The sequence below is a fragment of the Brassica napus genome, chromosome A2 (genome assembly GCF_020379485.1).
Source record: "Brassica napus cultivar Da-Ae chromosome A2, Da-Ae, whole genome shotgun sequence".
Classification (NCBI taxonomy): Eukaryota; Viridiplantae; Streptophyta; class Magnoliopsida; order Brassicales; family Brassicaceae; genus Brassica; species Brassica napus.
Genome location: NC_063435.1, coordinates 8,965,299 through 8,978,646, shown reverse-complemented (window position 1 = coordinate 8,978,646; position 13,348 = coordinate 8,965,299). Strand labels below are relative to the sequence as shown.

General features: G+C 32.2%; 3 protein-coding genes across 4 annotated transcripts; all 3 read right to left on the bottom strand.

The window, feature by feature from the left end:
- Positions 1 to 83: 83 nt before the first annotated feature.
- LOC125585725 (loganic acid O-methyltransferase-like) lies at positions 84 to 4,392 on the bottom strand. Its single transcript, XM_048755340.1, has 3 exons — positions 2,751 to 4,392; positions 1,060 to 1,710; positions 84 to 564 (listed from the first exon to the last, which is right to left on the bottom strand). Exons 1-3 carry the CDS (start codon positions 2,835 to 2,837, stop codon positions 217 to 219), a joined length of 1,086 nt encoding a protein of 361 aa, XP_048611297.1. The 5' UTR covers positions 2,838 to 4,392; the 3' UTR covers positions 84 to 216.
- A 2,358-nt stretch (positions 4,393 to 6,750) lies between these two features.
- LOC106409589 (F-box/kelch-repeat protein At4g39560-like) lies at positions 6,751 to 9,110 on the bottom strand. Its single transcript, XM_013850197.3, has one exon. It carries the CDS (start codon positions 8,839 to 8,841, stop codon positions 7,579 to 7,581), a length of 1,263 nt encoding a protein of 420 aa, XP_013705651.2. The 5' UTR covers positions 8,842 to 9,110; the 3' UTR covers positions 6,751 to 7,578.
- A 1,408-nt stretch (positions 9,111 to 10,518) lies between these two features.
- Positions 10,519 to 12,676, bottom strand: LOC106392341 (CDP-diacylglycerol--inositol 3-phosphatidyltransferase 1). 2 transcript variants are annotated; one of them, XM_013833166.3, is made up of 11 exons: positions 12,483 to 12,676; positions 12,228 to 12,343; positions 12,058 to 12,142; positions 11,910 to 11,959; positions 11,645 to 11,684; positions 11,521 to 11,565; positions 11,375 to 11,440; positions 11,178 to 11,292; positions 11,033 to 11,089; positions 10,857 to 10,955; positions 10,519 to 10,764 (listed from the first exon to the last, which is right to left on the bottom strand). In XM_013833166.3, exons 2-11 carry the CDS (start codon positions 12,292 to 12,294, stop codon positions 10,702 to 10,704), a joined length of 687 nt encoding a protein of 228 aa, XP_013688620.1. In that variant the 5' UTR covers positions 12,295 to 12,343; positions 12,483 to 12,676; the 3' UTR covers positions 10,519 to 10,701.
- Positions 12,677 to 13,348: the final 672 nt, after the last annotated feature.

Genomic DNA, 13,348 nt, shown 5'->3' with positions numbered 1-13,348 from the left:
CCATGAAATTATCATAGTTTAGTTTAAGAAATAAAACGTTATAAATCAATGCTATTGGAATTGAATTACACAAATGCAAATACTTAGAAAAACAAACATTTCATATTAGCGAAACACACAACTGTATACCCAATATCTGACCCCTCTTCCGGATTAAACCAATCAAACCATTAAACAAAACACACACATACAAAAAAAAACTTGTCAAATAAAAATTCATTTTCTTTTCAACGCAAAGAATAACATGACTTTCTCACGGTAACTAGATTCAACCTTCTCGGTGAGTCCGACGAGCTTGGTGGTGAGACGGTCGAAGATGTCATCGAGGAGATGGTCACCGAAATGATTGATGAAGAGAGATCCCATTGTGGCCTTTATGCAAACAATCCATTGCCTCACATCCTCCACGTCCATTGGCCGTTTTAGCCAGGCCGTGGGGTCCATCAGCTCCATAAATTCGACAGTGAAGCAGCCATTTTTCTCTACCAAGACTGCTACCTCCTCAGGCGACGCCGAGTAGATCGGTACGTTGAACGTATCCACTTGCTCTTCGCTGATTAAACCCTACATGGCCATCTCATTAAACTCGATATACAAACCCATTATTGGTAATAGACTAAAGAGATAAAATATATATGTTAAAAGTTTCAAAATTAGCTTTTATTCATGTAGTAGCACAAAAATCAAAATAAAAAAATTGTACAAGTTTTTGTAGGACTGTTTCGGTTTATATACATGCATACGTCATGTGAAATCTATGTTTTGTCAAAAGAAAAAAAATTCTTCCCTTTTTTAAATACGGATTCCAGTTATATTAACAAGAAAATTGTTTTTTTGGTGTTTGAATTGAAACTATATTTACTTACACATGTTAAAAACGATATTGTGTCATATCCAGGAACCGGTTGCTTGGAATACTTCTTTGCAGAATAATCAACACTTTGTTTTGTATGGTGCATTAAGTAAATCTAGTTATGCATCACCTTTTTTTTACAATAATACACGAATGTCATTTATAGAGACTTTCTACATATGTTTGAGATTGTTTATAAAGAATACCTGGGATTGCATTTGAATGAGAACATCAGCCATGGAATTATACATGATACTGTCGGCAAGATTGGAGAAAGGCATTCCTAGAGGAATTCCACACATTCCAACAACCAAAAGACCTCCACTCACGATTTCTTTAGCCCTAGCTTCTAGAAACCTTTCCATGTCCCGACCAAACTGCTCTTCATAAGCCTTGACCACTTCCTCCGAAGCATTTGAGTAGTGAACCTTTCCTTTATTCCACGCCTTGGAGCTTTTGTCCAAGACCTCCTTAGGAACACTTGAAAGCCAGTGTGTGGCCCCCACCGTCAGTACAATATGAACGGAGGATTGAGGAAGAATACGGCTATAGAACGAACCGGGGACACCGACCGCAAAGTAACTCCGGTCTGGAGGAAGAGAGGTGAAGAGAGTGTTGAAGTCGTTACTTGGGAGGTCGTTAAAGAAGACGAGGAAGTCTGGTTTTGTGGAGTTTGATTGTAAGCTGGTGTCAACGGATTTGATGATGTCTTCTACGAGAAAGAATGTGTTTGGTCCAGTTGCACAACCAAGATCGGCTATGTGGAACGTGTTGGTGCATGAGATTAGGGTTCTTGCATCAATTTTTTCCATTATCAGTTTGTCTATTGTCTCTCTCAACAAACTCGCTGATCTTCTCTATGCACATTGAAAGCAAACAATATGATTTTAGTTTGATAAAATTTCGTATTTAATTAAAATGTTGCATTCCAATTGAGAACCTAAGTGAATCACACTTTATGTCCGAAGAAAAAATGCGTACGTCACTGGAAAACAGAATACCGTAAACCAAAAACATTTTTTAAGTCATTTACTTAATTGATATTAGTTTTGTCGAAAAGAATATAATTTGAAACAAGTTTTTCATTAGAATTGGAACCAAACCTTTTCAGACTAATAAGCTATAAAAGTATTTTGCTACACGGATGAGATGAGATCCAAACCAATAAAAACCGATGAATAAAAAATAAAAAGTCATATTTTTCCTAATAACATAATGGTACCCTCGAGCCTAGATTTAGTAAAACTAATATAGTTTCCTTCATAGTTAGCCAATTAACGATTACACCTCTTCGTAGGACAATGAAGCCTCATAGAAATGTTTTTTTTTTGTGGCTCGCTGAGTTCTGGATATTTTAAAATCTTTCTTTAAGTTTCTCTAACAAAGTACATCTTTTGATTAGAAAATGTCATGCAAGATATTATGAAAATGAAGTCAAATTTTAATTTTTCCCTTGAAGTAATGGCCCTCCAAGTGATCCGAATAGCCAGCCAAGTAATATTTCTATTTAAAATTGACTGAATTTCTAAAATATTAATTCCAACATTTGAAATGATTTTATATTAAATTAAATAATTAGTAGAGCTAAAAAAACTTTCAACTCTTTTATTTTGTTTTGGGGGAGGGGGGGGGGGGGGGGGGGGGGGGGGGTTTCCTACTAGCTAAATCACTATATAATTGTAAAGCATGATAGATTGATAGGCCACACATTCATTTTATAAATCTATGAAAATCTCATAGTTATTCTTCGAAAGTTTTCCTCAGCAAGAATATTTTAATCAATAATTCTGCTATTTCCTTAAATTAACTGACAGACCAATCAAATCTAGTGATAAAAGTAACAAACCAATTAAGAGTATAAAATACGAAGAAGAGCAAAAATTAAGTGAAAAGAAACCTGCAGATGGGAATTCTTAGAGTAGCTGTCAGGGCCATCTCCTCCACTCATAGGAAGTGAATTAAGAACAATCTCTACTTGCCCCATTATAATTTTTGGTCCTTTTCTTCTATACTTTGGGTGTAGACTCGCTGCTGCCTATCAGTTATATAGGCAATGCACTTAACACCCAGTGCTTACATTGTATCCTTTTTTAACAATAACTGGAATACTACATAAGAATATAAGTTCCCACATAGGAACTGGAACATAAATAATACTTTTTAAAAAAACTGTACCAATTCACTTATCGACAATTGATTTTAAATTGAAAGTCTATAAAATATCTAAATTTAAAACGGTATCAGAATCCGGGAATACTCTGCCCAACTGTACTGAAATCAATATGACCCATCGAAAGAAGCCTGATCAATCTTAAACCAGCATGGTTCAAATGGTCCGACGGTCTGGCCAAATTGAATCCTACACTAAGATATTGTCGAGATTAACAGTTATAAGAACTATCATCTCGAGAGAAGATGCGAAAATATAAACTCCCACATCGAAAATTTATTAAATGAGACATAAGTAATATTTACAATTCAATCAATTTATCACGAGTTAGTTTTAAATTGGAAGTCCATCACAAACCGAAATTTAACATACTAACACTTTATTTATTATTAGTTTAGTGTCAACCTCATTCTTCCATAGGGAGAGAATTAATTTACTTTAGTCTTGATTTACATCTTGAAAAGATTATATTCCTAAGACCGAAAACACTTTTTGTCTAAACAAATCACTCCCTTTTTGTGGTCATAATACAATGTTTCATTTTCTATTAATTTTCCTGTATATATAACTGCAACAGCAACATAACATTAACACTAATTTTTGTTTTAAGTTTCTAAATGGAGATCATTGACATATAAGAGATAAACTAAGAGATTGAAATTACAGATAGAAAGAATTAAAAAATGAGAAACCCTCTAAAACTGAATAAACCACATATAAACAATTTTTATCAACGACGTATATAATGTGGATTTAATCAAATAAGTGATATCTAGATGATAATAACACAGACCACTATGTTATATGTTCTGGTCATCATCCAAAAAAACATAATTGGTAAGTTTGTAACCAATTTTAGATGTAAAAATCAATTAAATTTCTTCTCAAACCACAATGGTCATATTTCTAAGAAATGGGAATCTGAGTATATATTATGAGATTCAGACTAGGCAGCATCTTCACTGTAGTGAAATAAAATAACTTTTTTTGGTAATTATAAATACCCGATGGTTTTTAAACTAATTCAACTCAGTAACAAACTAACCTCTCTACTACAATCAATCATTCAATCTCACTCACTGAGCAGCAGCTGAGCTCAAACACTTCCGTTTTACCATATTCAATATTCAATGGACATCTACTACATATATGTTTTATAAATATTATAAGCTAATAATGAATATCAGTGATTATTATTACAGTGGTCCTAGTAGGCTATCTACTACTTTTAGAAAACTACAATACATGTGGTACTTTCTTTTTAAAAGTATACTAATTCAACTCAGTAACAAACTAACCTCTCTACTACAATCAACCGCGCGGGTGTTTGTTTTCACTTTTCTATACAAAAATTATTGTTTTTAAACATTAGTGGTATATATTTTTAACGTTAATCATATACTTAAATGTTTATATAACTATTTCAAATACAATAGTTTTATAATTTACATATTATAATTAATCAATTGTTTAAAATTGTATGTATTTTAACTTCTTATTATATATTTATCTTATTGTATTTGCATTTAGTTAATAAGCATATTAATATATTCATGAGAAAATATATTTGAAAATTATTTTGTATTTAATTTATACTAAATTCTAACCCGTGATTCAAAGCTGTATTTCTTTTTACTAATATTTTTTTATGCTTATTTGTTTTAGATAATATATTATTGTTTATACAAAAATTTAAGATATGTTATTTTTTAAGACATGTATTATATGGTTTGCTAATTTTAAGCCGTTCTATCATCATATTATATTTTTAAAATAAATAATTTATATTTATGAAAATAAAATTTATAAATCTATCAATTGAATATAATTTTATCATAATTATTTAAGTATAATAATTGTATTTTAACATGATCATGACTATAAAGTAGATAAAATAGGATATAATTTATTTATTTTTCATTTTATAAACGATAAATTATAATACATTAAATTATTGTTAAAATATTCTTACGCTGATTTATTAGAATTTTTATATTATATTTAAAATGAAAATATATTATGATTAAAGTAGTTACAAAGATTCTATATTATAAGCTTTAAAGAAATACAAATTAATTTTTATACATGTATTATATAGTTTGCTAATGTTAACTCATCTTACCAATGTATTATATTTTGTTTTTGAACATAAATATTTTATATTTACGAAAATAAAATATATATAGTTTATAAATTTAATACAATTTTATTATATTTAGCTCAATATAATAATTTTTTAATATGATTGATTATGATTATATAATATATAAAATATTACAGAATTTTTTTATTTTTCATTTTATAAACGATTAATGAATTTATTAATGTATAATAATATTTCAAACTAATTTCGAAATTAGTAAAAATATTTAAATATAATTTCAAAAATAAAGATCTTGTAAAAATTTCTTAAAACAGATTTGTTAGAATTTTAAAATAAATATATTTATATTTAAAATGAAAAGATATCAAAAGATATTATGATTAAAATATTTTAAATATTTCATGTATTATTAGTCTTAATAAAATACATTTAATAAGATTTCTAAGTGATGATCCAAATTAAAAAAAAAAATCACACATGAAGGAGGTCATAACTTCTATTTATAAATAGACAAACACCATAGATTAATATAACACAAATCGATAAAATAATAACATAATAATTTTTTTAGAAACTTTTATGTAAATCTATGGTCCCATTAAAATTATAAATTAATAATTTATGTGTATATACATTTTATATAAGTACAACTCAATAATTATATTATTTTTTATATTCACAATGAAATTATATTTATATTTTCTTAACATTTAATATATTTTGATGAGATTTAGTAAAATTATATCTAAAAAATATTTAAATTCTAAGAAAAATATTTTATATACACCAAGTAATATAATAAAATTTATATAAATGTTGAATTTTGAAAATTTAATTAATGTATATACACTAAAATAAAATAAAAATCTTATTTTAGAAATAAATTTATCTTAAAATAGAAAAATCTAAAATGAATTTTTTTTACAAATTAATAGCCCTATAAATAATAAAATACCAAAGTCCTAACATTATTAATTTATAGAGTTTGTACTAATATCCAAGAATAAATCAAAAGATGCCAAAATATATAATAAAAATTTTAAAATTAGTTTGTTTATATCTCAATCAATGTGCATCTACTACTGATTCCTTTTTTTTTGCTTATATTTCTGTCAATGCCTCTAATGGAATTTAAGGATAGAAGATAGCTACTAAAATAGTAGAACTAAATGAGCACATAAAATGAATTTTTTATTGACAAAAGTTAAAGAATTTTATAATTTTAATTTAACAAAATCATTAAAATATATTTACATATATTTTGTTATTATTTCCAAAATATTTTTAAAGAAACGTCTATTTACTTAACAATTATTTAAGAAAATGTTTTATTCCACTCAGGGCGGTTTATGTTTGTACACTTGTCTTGTTTGATCAGCTTATTGAAACATCCAGTGAGAATAACCTTGTAAGGGGCAAGAAGGTATGCGAATTGATTGCAAAGACACTGATCAAGTTACATCACAAATGGCTGATCCAGAACCCAGTTGGTCATGGCCCTTAAGATGAAGCTGATGAGATAAGTAGACCCCAGTCGTCTCTTGAAAGAAGAGACTAGAGATTTCAAAATGGAAGTGATGGTCATGTGTCAAGTCCCTCAGAGAATAGATACCGATGCATTCAATTCAAAGAGAGTGAGATCCAGTCATGGTTCATCAGACCTGTGTTGTGGATTCACCGCCTGTTTATGATGATTATGCTGGAAATTTCAAAGTTGTTATCTAAAACCAAAGATAAGGAATCACGGGATTATAGGTTACAGGGGAGCAGATCAGAGCTTCCCAATATCAATTGGTTTAATGATATATCAAGAACTCTGTCCAGTCGAGCCAGTTAAACATAAGAGAAACTGACCTACAAGCTTTTGTTTTAACTGAGATATTCGAGTTCTTGTAGATTCTTCAACTATTTACTTGCTGAATCACAATGTATACAAGTATACTCAGAGACTTACATCAGTAAGAATATACAAAAAATGAGCTGAAGTGATTTTAAGCAAATACACTTTTTGCTGAGGCCATGAAAACATCCATAAGGTGGATCCATACTCCGCACCAAGAACAATAGAAGCACATAAGTACAAGAATGCCTATCAGCCCAGCAACATAAATGGAAGACCATCATGTCAATGTCAGCTTCTTCATCATCTTATCATGTATTTAAGAAATAGATGATAAGATGTGAAGCAAAATAGAAAGAGTTGGTGAAATATATCTCACAACACTAGCTTTTCTACTATCTTATTTTTAAGAAAGTCAACTTTGTCTGCATTTAAGATTTTAGTTAAACGAAACAGACATCTTATTGTTGTGAACAAGTAAATAATGATGAGATCCAAGAGCATTGTTTTTCTCCATTACAAATGCAAAATGCTAATTGGGAAATAGGAGATATATAATAATAAGGAATAGAGAAGAAACAAAGTAGAGATTTTAAAATAGAGTTTTGAGTTCAGAGATTGAGGGTTAGAGCATGCAAAATTTTACAGTGATGCTGATGCTCAGGTAGAGGATGAGGAGGATCGATACTCGTGACTACTTCAGACCACTCAACCTTCCCCCAAATCTCTCCTTTCTCTTTGCGCCTTTGTAAAGATATCTCAGCACACCAAATCTCCAATTTCCCAGGAGCAAGCACATCCCAGAAAAGTAACATGTTGGGACCAGAGTTGCTCAGTTTGTGACCCGGAAGCAAATCCTCAAGTTTTTCTTCCGGCAATCCCCAACCATAGTTGACCAGTTTGGAGGCACATAGAGTGTCCTTTAAATCCTTCAATCCCATCACCTCTCTCCACTTTATCGCATTCGGCTCGTGCAACTCCGATTCGCTTGCCTGACACCACAGTATCCTCCCACCAGTTACACAACAGTACATGACATTCTCTATCACATGCCAACCCCTTCTAGGACTGTACGCATCAGACTTCCCTTTTTTCCATATGCCTTCACTCGGAACGTAGAGCAAACCATTACCTTTCTCATTCAAAGCCAAAACAGTCTTCTCCTCCCTCACAACGCTTTCGTGAATAACGGAAGAGTAAGGTTCCTTCGGCCGCTTTGGCAGTACATCCCAAGTCTGCGTCGTTGGATCGAAAACCTCTCCCCATTTGTCCGAATACGGTTCCTGGCACCCTCCAAAAACGTATATCTTCCCATCCACCACTCCCGTGGCAGCATAAGCTCGGGGTACACCCATGCATGGGAGATTGCTCCACGTATGAAACCGACAATCAAGGAATAAGACCCTTGACGATGGCCTCCCGCCAATCCTCCCACCAATTATATAGATCCCGCAACCATAGGCCACCACGGAGGATGCTTCCTGAGGGTGGTACAAGTGTGGCCGGATTGGAACCAACCGATTATTTAGAGCTTTTGGGTAGAAGGCGAACCAGCGTACGAACGGGTCTGAAGGGATGCTTAAACATAGGAAGATGCAGTTTTCGGTACGTCCCATTAGTGATCGTTCTTCGTAGAGCTCAGGGGAAAGCAGTAGAGAACGTAGCCACTTGTTGACGAGAGATAAGGACGCGTGGTCAGATCTTGAGACAGTGGCGAAGCAATTCAGAAGGATGTCGTCTGGTAATAACGATAACGCACAAGACGGAGAAGAAGACTTTTTCCACTTATTCGTACAATTCCACCACATCGTGTTTTGTTTTGCTTTGTTTTGTCTATGTCTTTGATCCCGTAGCACTTTGCTGGAAATCGACATCGTGTGATGTTTCCTTTATGGGTTTAAGAGAGAATAAAAGAAGCACTAGCTTCCACAACTCCTATGTTATATATATACACAAAAATCTCGGGATCTTATTCCTAATCTAAAGTCGATCCGAGTAAGGTGTAAGGAACAAATCTACAACATATTTTTTACCAAAAAAAAAGGAAAAATTGGAAAAAAAAAATAGCATGGTTGTCTTTTTGGTATAAAACCAGTTTTTGTCCATTTTGTCTTTCTTTTACTTTTTTTTATTTCTGAAACTTAATAAAATAAATAATTTCATGAATCAAAAAAATTATTAAAAATATAAACAATTAATAAAACACTTATATACACAAAATAGTATTTTTGTTTAGTTGAAAAACTTAATAAATAAATTTTTTAAATTAGGTTCTACAAAAAGTAGATTTTGTCTTCTACAGAAAATTGGTTAGTAGAAAATGATTTCTAGATTATACAAGTTCGTCTACTTTTTTTAGAATGAACAATCAATTTTTGATTAAAAATCTAAATATAGAGAATGCGAATTCTACTAATTGTAAATATATTTACTTTTTTCCACATTTATGCCTCTTTGTTAGTAAAACTGACAGTGCTTAGTTTTGATCTCTAGGATGTAAGGAGTTTGATTTCCTTGTTTGCATCAAAAATATGTTTTTGTCATGACGTTTGATATGTTTATGTATGATCATCACTTATAAACTTATTAATTGTTCCAAAAAGTTATAAATTATTACTGTTTTTTATACTTTCAATAAAATTATTATATGTAGATTTATATAAATTTTGGCTCAAATATTCTTAGAAATTAAGAAATAACTTACACAATCATAATTTAAAAATCAATCTGCCTTATGAAGTTAATTTTATCAAATTATGTGAAGTATAGTTCTAAGATATATATATATATATATAAATATATATATATATATTATTGAGACTCGAGACAAAAGAAATGATTCAGTTGGCAACCTTGAAAGCAGAAGCAATGTGAGGAACAACAATGGCGTTCTTCATATCAGCAAGCCTGGTTTCATGAAAGACTCTTCCTGAAATAAAGTTATTTAACAAACACTTGTAACAATAATGATTATGTGTTAGGTTAATCATGATATGAGCACACCTCAAACACATCAAGACCAATTCGGAACATTTGGCGCTCTCGTAGATGATCACCCTCTACTGCATTTCACAAGAACTGCTTCCTGAAAGCTACTAAATTCAACCAGAACAGAGTTCAATAATAAGAGGGATCAAGAGAAACAGAAACCAATGTCACCTTTTTCATCATGGCAAGCCTCTCTTTGTTAACAAGATGGTAAGTGGTTTTGTCCAACACAGGGTGAAGACATATCTGTTTTTTTTTTTCAGACACAGACAGTTCAGTTTCTAGCTTACACTAACAAAGTAACAATGTTGCCAAAAGAAGTTCAGTTGCCAGATCAGCCTCTCGTAACACCTTTTCCATAGACGAAGCTCGTTTCCATGCCTCTGATTGTTCCCCGTTTTCTTTCAAAAAATTGTCCATAAGCTGCAAATGACCATTTCCTTTTGTTTTGTTTTCGGTAAGAGTTGAGGGTTTCAGTGGCTAACAATTGTTGATCAGTGACAAGAACTGCTTTGTATTATGTTATCTGAGTTTGGACCTTATGTTTCTTGAAAACGATGCGATTATGTCAAAAGGCAATTCAATATAACATAAGATTAAACATGTAATCTGATTATATTTACAAACAGAAATTATGTCAAAAACGCAAATCAATATTCTTTCATCTTGTTTTAAACACAGGAGCGCATGTTTCTACACTGGAAAAAAAACTAGAGTTGCAAGTTCAGAAAAAAGGGAAAGGAAGATCAAGGTTTCTTCTGCTGCTTCTCTATATCATACAGTACACAGACATCTGCAGCTGTTTTCATCTGTAAGAATCCGCAAATCCAATTAGATACCAAAAAAAAAAAACAGCTTTCAATGTAGGGGTTAGTGGGCAGATTTGGGAAAGAAGCTTTACCTGAATGATATTGACTGTTTGTTTCATGGACCAACCGAATATTGTCAAAGCCAAAAGAAGAGAAAGTGGTGAAATCTGAGTCAAAGTGGAAACTACGACCTGTAATGAGAGGAGCCATGCTTAGTAGTTGAGTAGGAAGTAAGAGCTAAGTGAACAAAAGGGAAAGAGGAGACTACATTCAGGAGGTTCTCGGTTTGGTTCTTTGCAATGAGAAGAAGGATGATATACAGAACCTGCAGGTTTGAAAACATTTTGCTCCTAAGAAGGACATCATTCAAAGGAGTATTAGCATGGAATTAAATAGAGACAAATTTCAATCACCTCGCAAGACACACAGCAGTAACACATAAAGATCCGGTTTCCATAGTAGAGTCTGAAAAGCCAGCTTGTGCTGTCTTTCACATCCTTATGGCTGCTCTTCCCTGCTAGAAACGTACTGCAGAGTAGGCAGTATTCAGGTTTAAAAAAAACTGCGAGTTTAGAGAAGATTTCAAGGTGCAAACAAGAAAAGAATGTACCTGTACATCTGCAGCCAGTGACTAGCAATATCTAAAGCCAGTAATGAAAGGAAGACCAAGCTAGGCCTGTTTTTTAAGATGGTAAGAAGAAATTAGTCTACTCCTTCCTAACTCCAGAGATGCTATGAGAAATAAAATATCCTCACCTGTAGACTTGAGAGAGAACCACGAGTAGACAGGCCGTGCTAACTCTATAATAAAGCACATCCCCCAAAATTGTCAGAATTTATTAAACACACAAGTAGATACATGTAGAAGAAGAAGATTCACCTATCTGTGACCATGTCGAGAACAGCTCCAAACGTTGAAACTGAGTAAGAAACAAAGAAACAGAAGCGAGTCAAGTTCTACCTTCCTACATAGTATAGTAATGGCATGTCTTGTCTTACAGAATCACAATGAAAAAAAAGGAGTCTACTACATTGAATCTAAACACTAGCAACGATACAGTCCCAATCTTGATCAGTGGTAGGATCTTTTTGCAAAAGAAAAGTTGAAAAATGAGTTTACAGTAACAGGGAAGAAGTTGTTAAACCTTGGTTGAATCTACGAGCGCACCAGCCATCAACAGCATCACAACAAAAGCTGTATGTAGATCCACATTGATCAAAAAGAAGACACCATAAAAACCATTACTGAAAACATGAACAATCCTTGATTAAAAAAAATAAAACAAAGTTGACCTGAAGAAATAGAGGAGGGAGAAGAGTGTTTTGTTAGAGAAACAGACAGCAAAGGCAACACAGTTCAAGAGAACTCTCATGTACCCTGTAGCAATTCAACAATCATCACTCTCACACTAAATTAAAGAAAAAAAAGACAGAAGCTTTTGTCTAAATCTCGAAAGACCCACCAACAATGTTAGGTATATAAAGGTAAACAGACAACTTCTGTGGTCTAGGTCTCTCCTTCTTCGTCATTTTTGACTTGATACACAATCAATCTCTCTACCCGATTCAACGATCCACCCTACACAGAGCAAAAGGATTAATCTTTCTCATCCGAAAATGCACGGAGACTCGAACCCATCTCCGGTAAAACCCAAAAATCTGAAAAATGGGTACAAAACAAAACCAAATCAAAGTCGAGATCGTAACAATCCTCTTACTTGGAAACAGGTTAGAGTTGTGGCGATCTTCAAGTGAGAGAAGAAGAGATCTGTAGAGAAAGAGAGAGAGGGAGTCAAAAAGAGGCTCTCAAGTTCTTCAATGCAAATCGAATCGAATCAGATTCGAAGGTATTTCTCAGTTTTGTCAGCTTTCGACATTCAAAAAAGTGGAATTTTTCTGATTTGGAATTGTCAAATAAACCCTCATATTTTTAACATTCTCAATTTTATTCCACAAAGATATCAATATATATATATATATATATTTGTAATTATTTTCTTGATATATTCTTGATGTTTCGCCGCAATAATTAATCTTGAACCGGCAATTTTTTGGTCAATATATAATTTGAGACTCACACAAGTATTTGTTTTACTGTAAATATATAACTGATATGTTGAAATATTTTAAAAAATATTTGTTTTCTAAATTATAGACTTCAGTTTATATGCATAATCACAATTTTCTTTTAATATTTTTTTTTTTAAAAATTTGCGGCTTTATTAGAATTTTGTAGTTACAAATACGCCTGATAGACTGGATCCAACAATAATAAGATTAATAGCAAGAACAATAAGAAGCGTTACGCAGTTATCTTCAGGCAACGCAAGAACGGTGGTAAGAAAACACTACAAGAATTAAGGTTTAACGAGCTTGAGAGTGTTTATAATCTTTAAAAGCATCGATATATAGAAAATAAGAAACGTACATCCAATTCATCACATAAGTAGATAAATAAAAAAATGCAAACAATACTAGTTCTAGTGCGCATTCAGGGATCGAACCACGCATCATCTATTTCTTGTGACCCTTAATCTCACCCGCTTTACGTCCCCAACACCTTGGGAGCTTCCACTACAAGCAG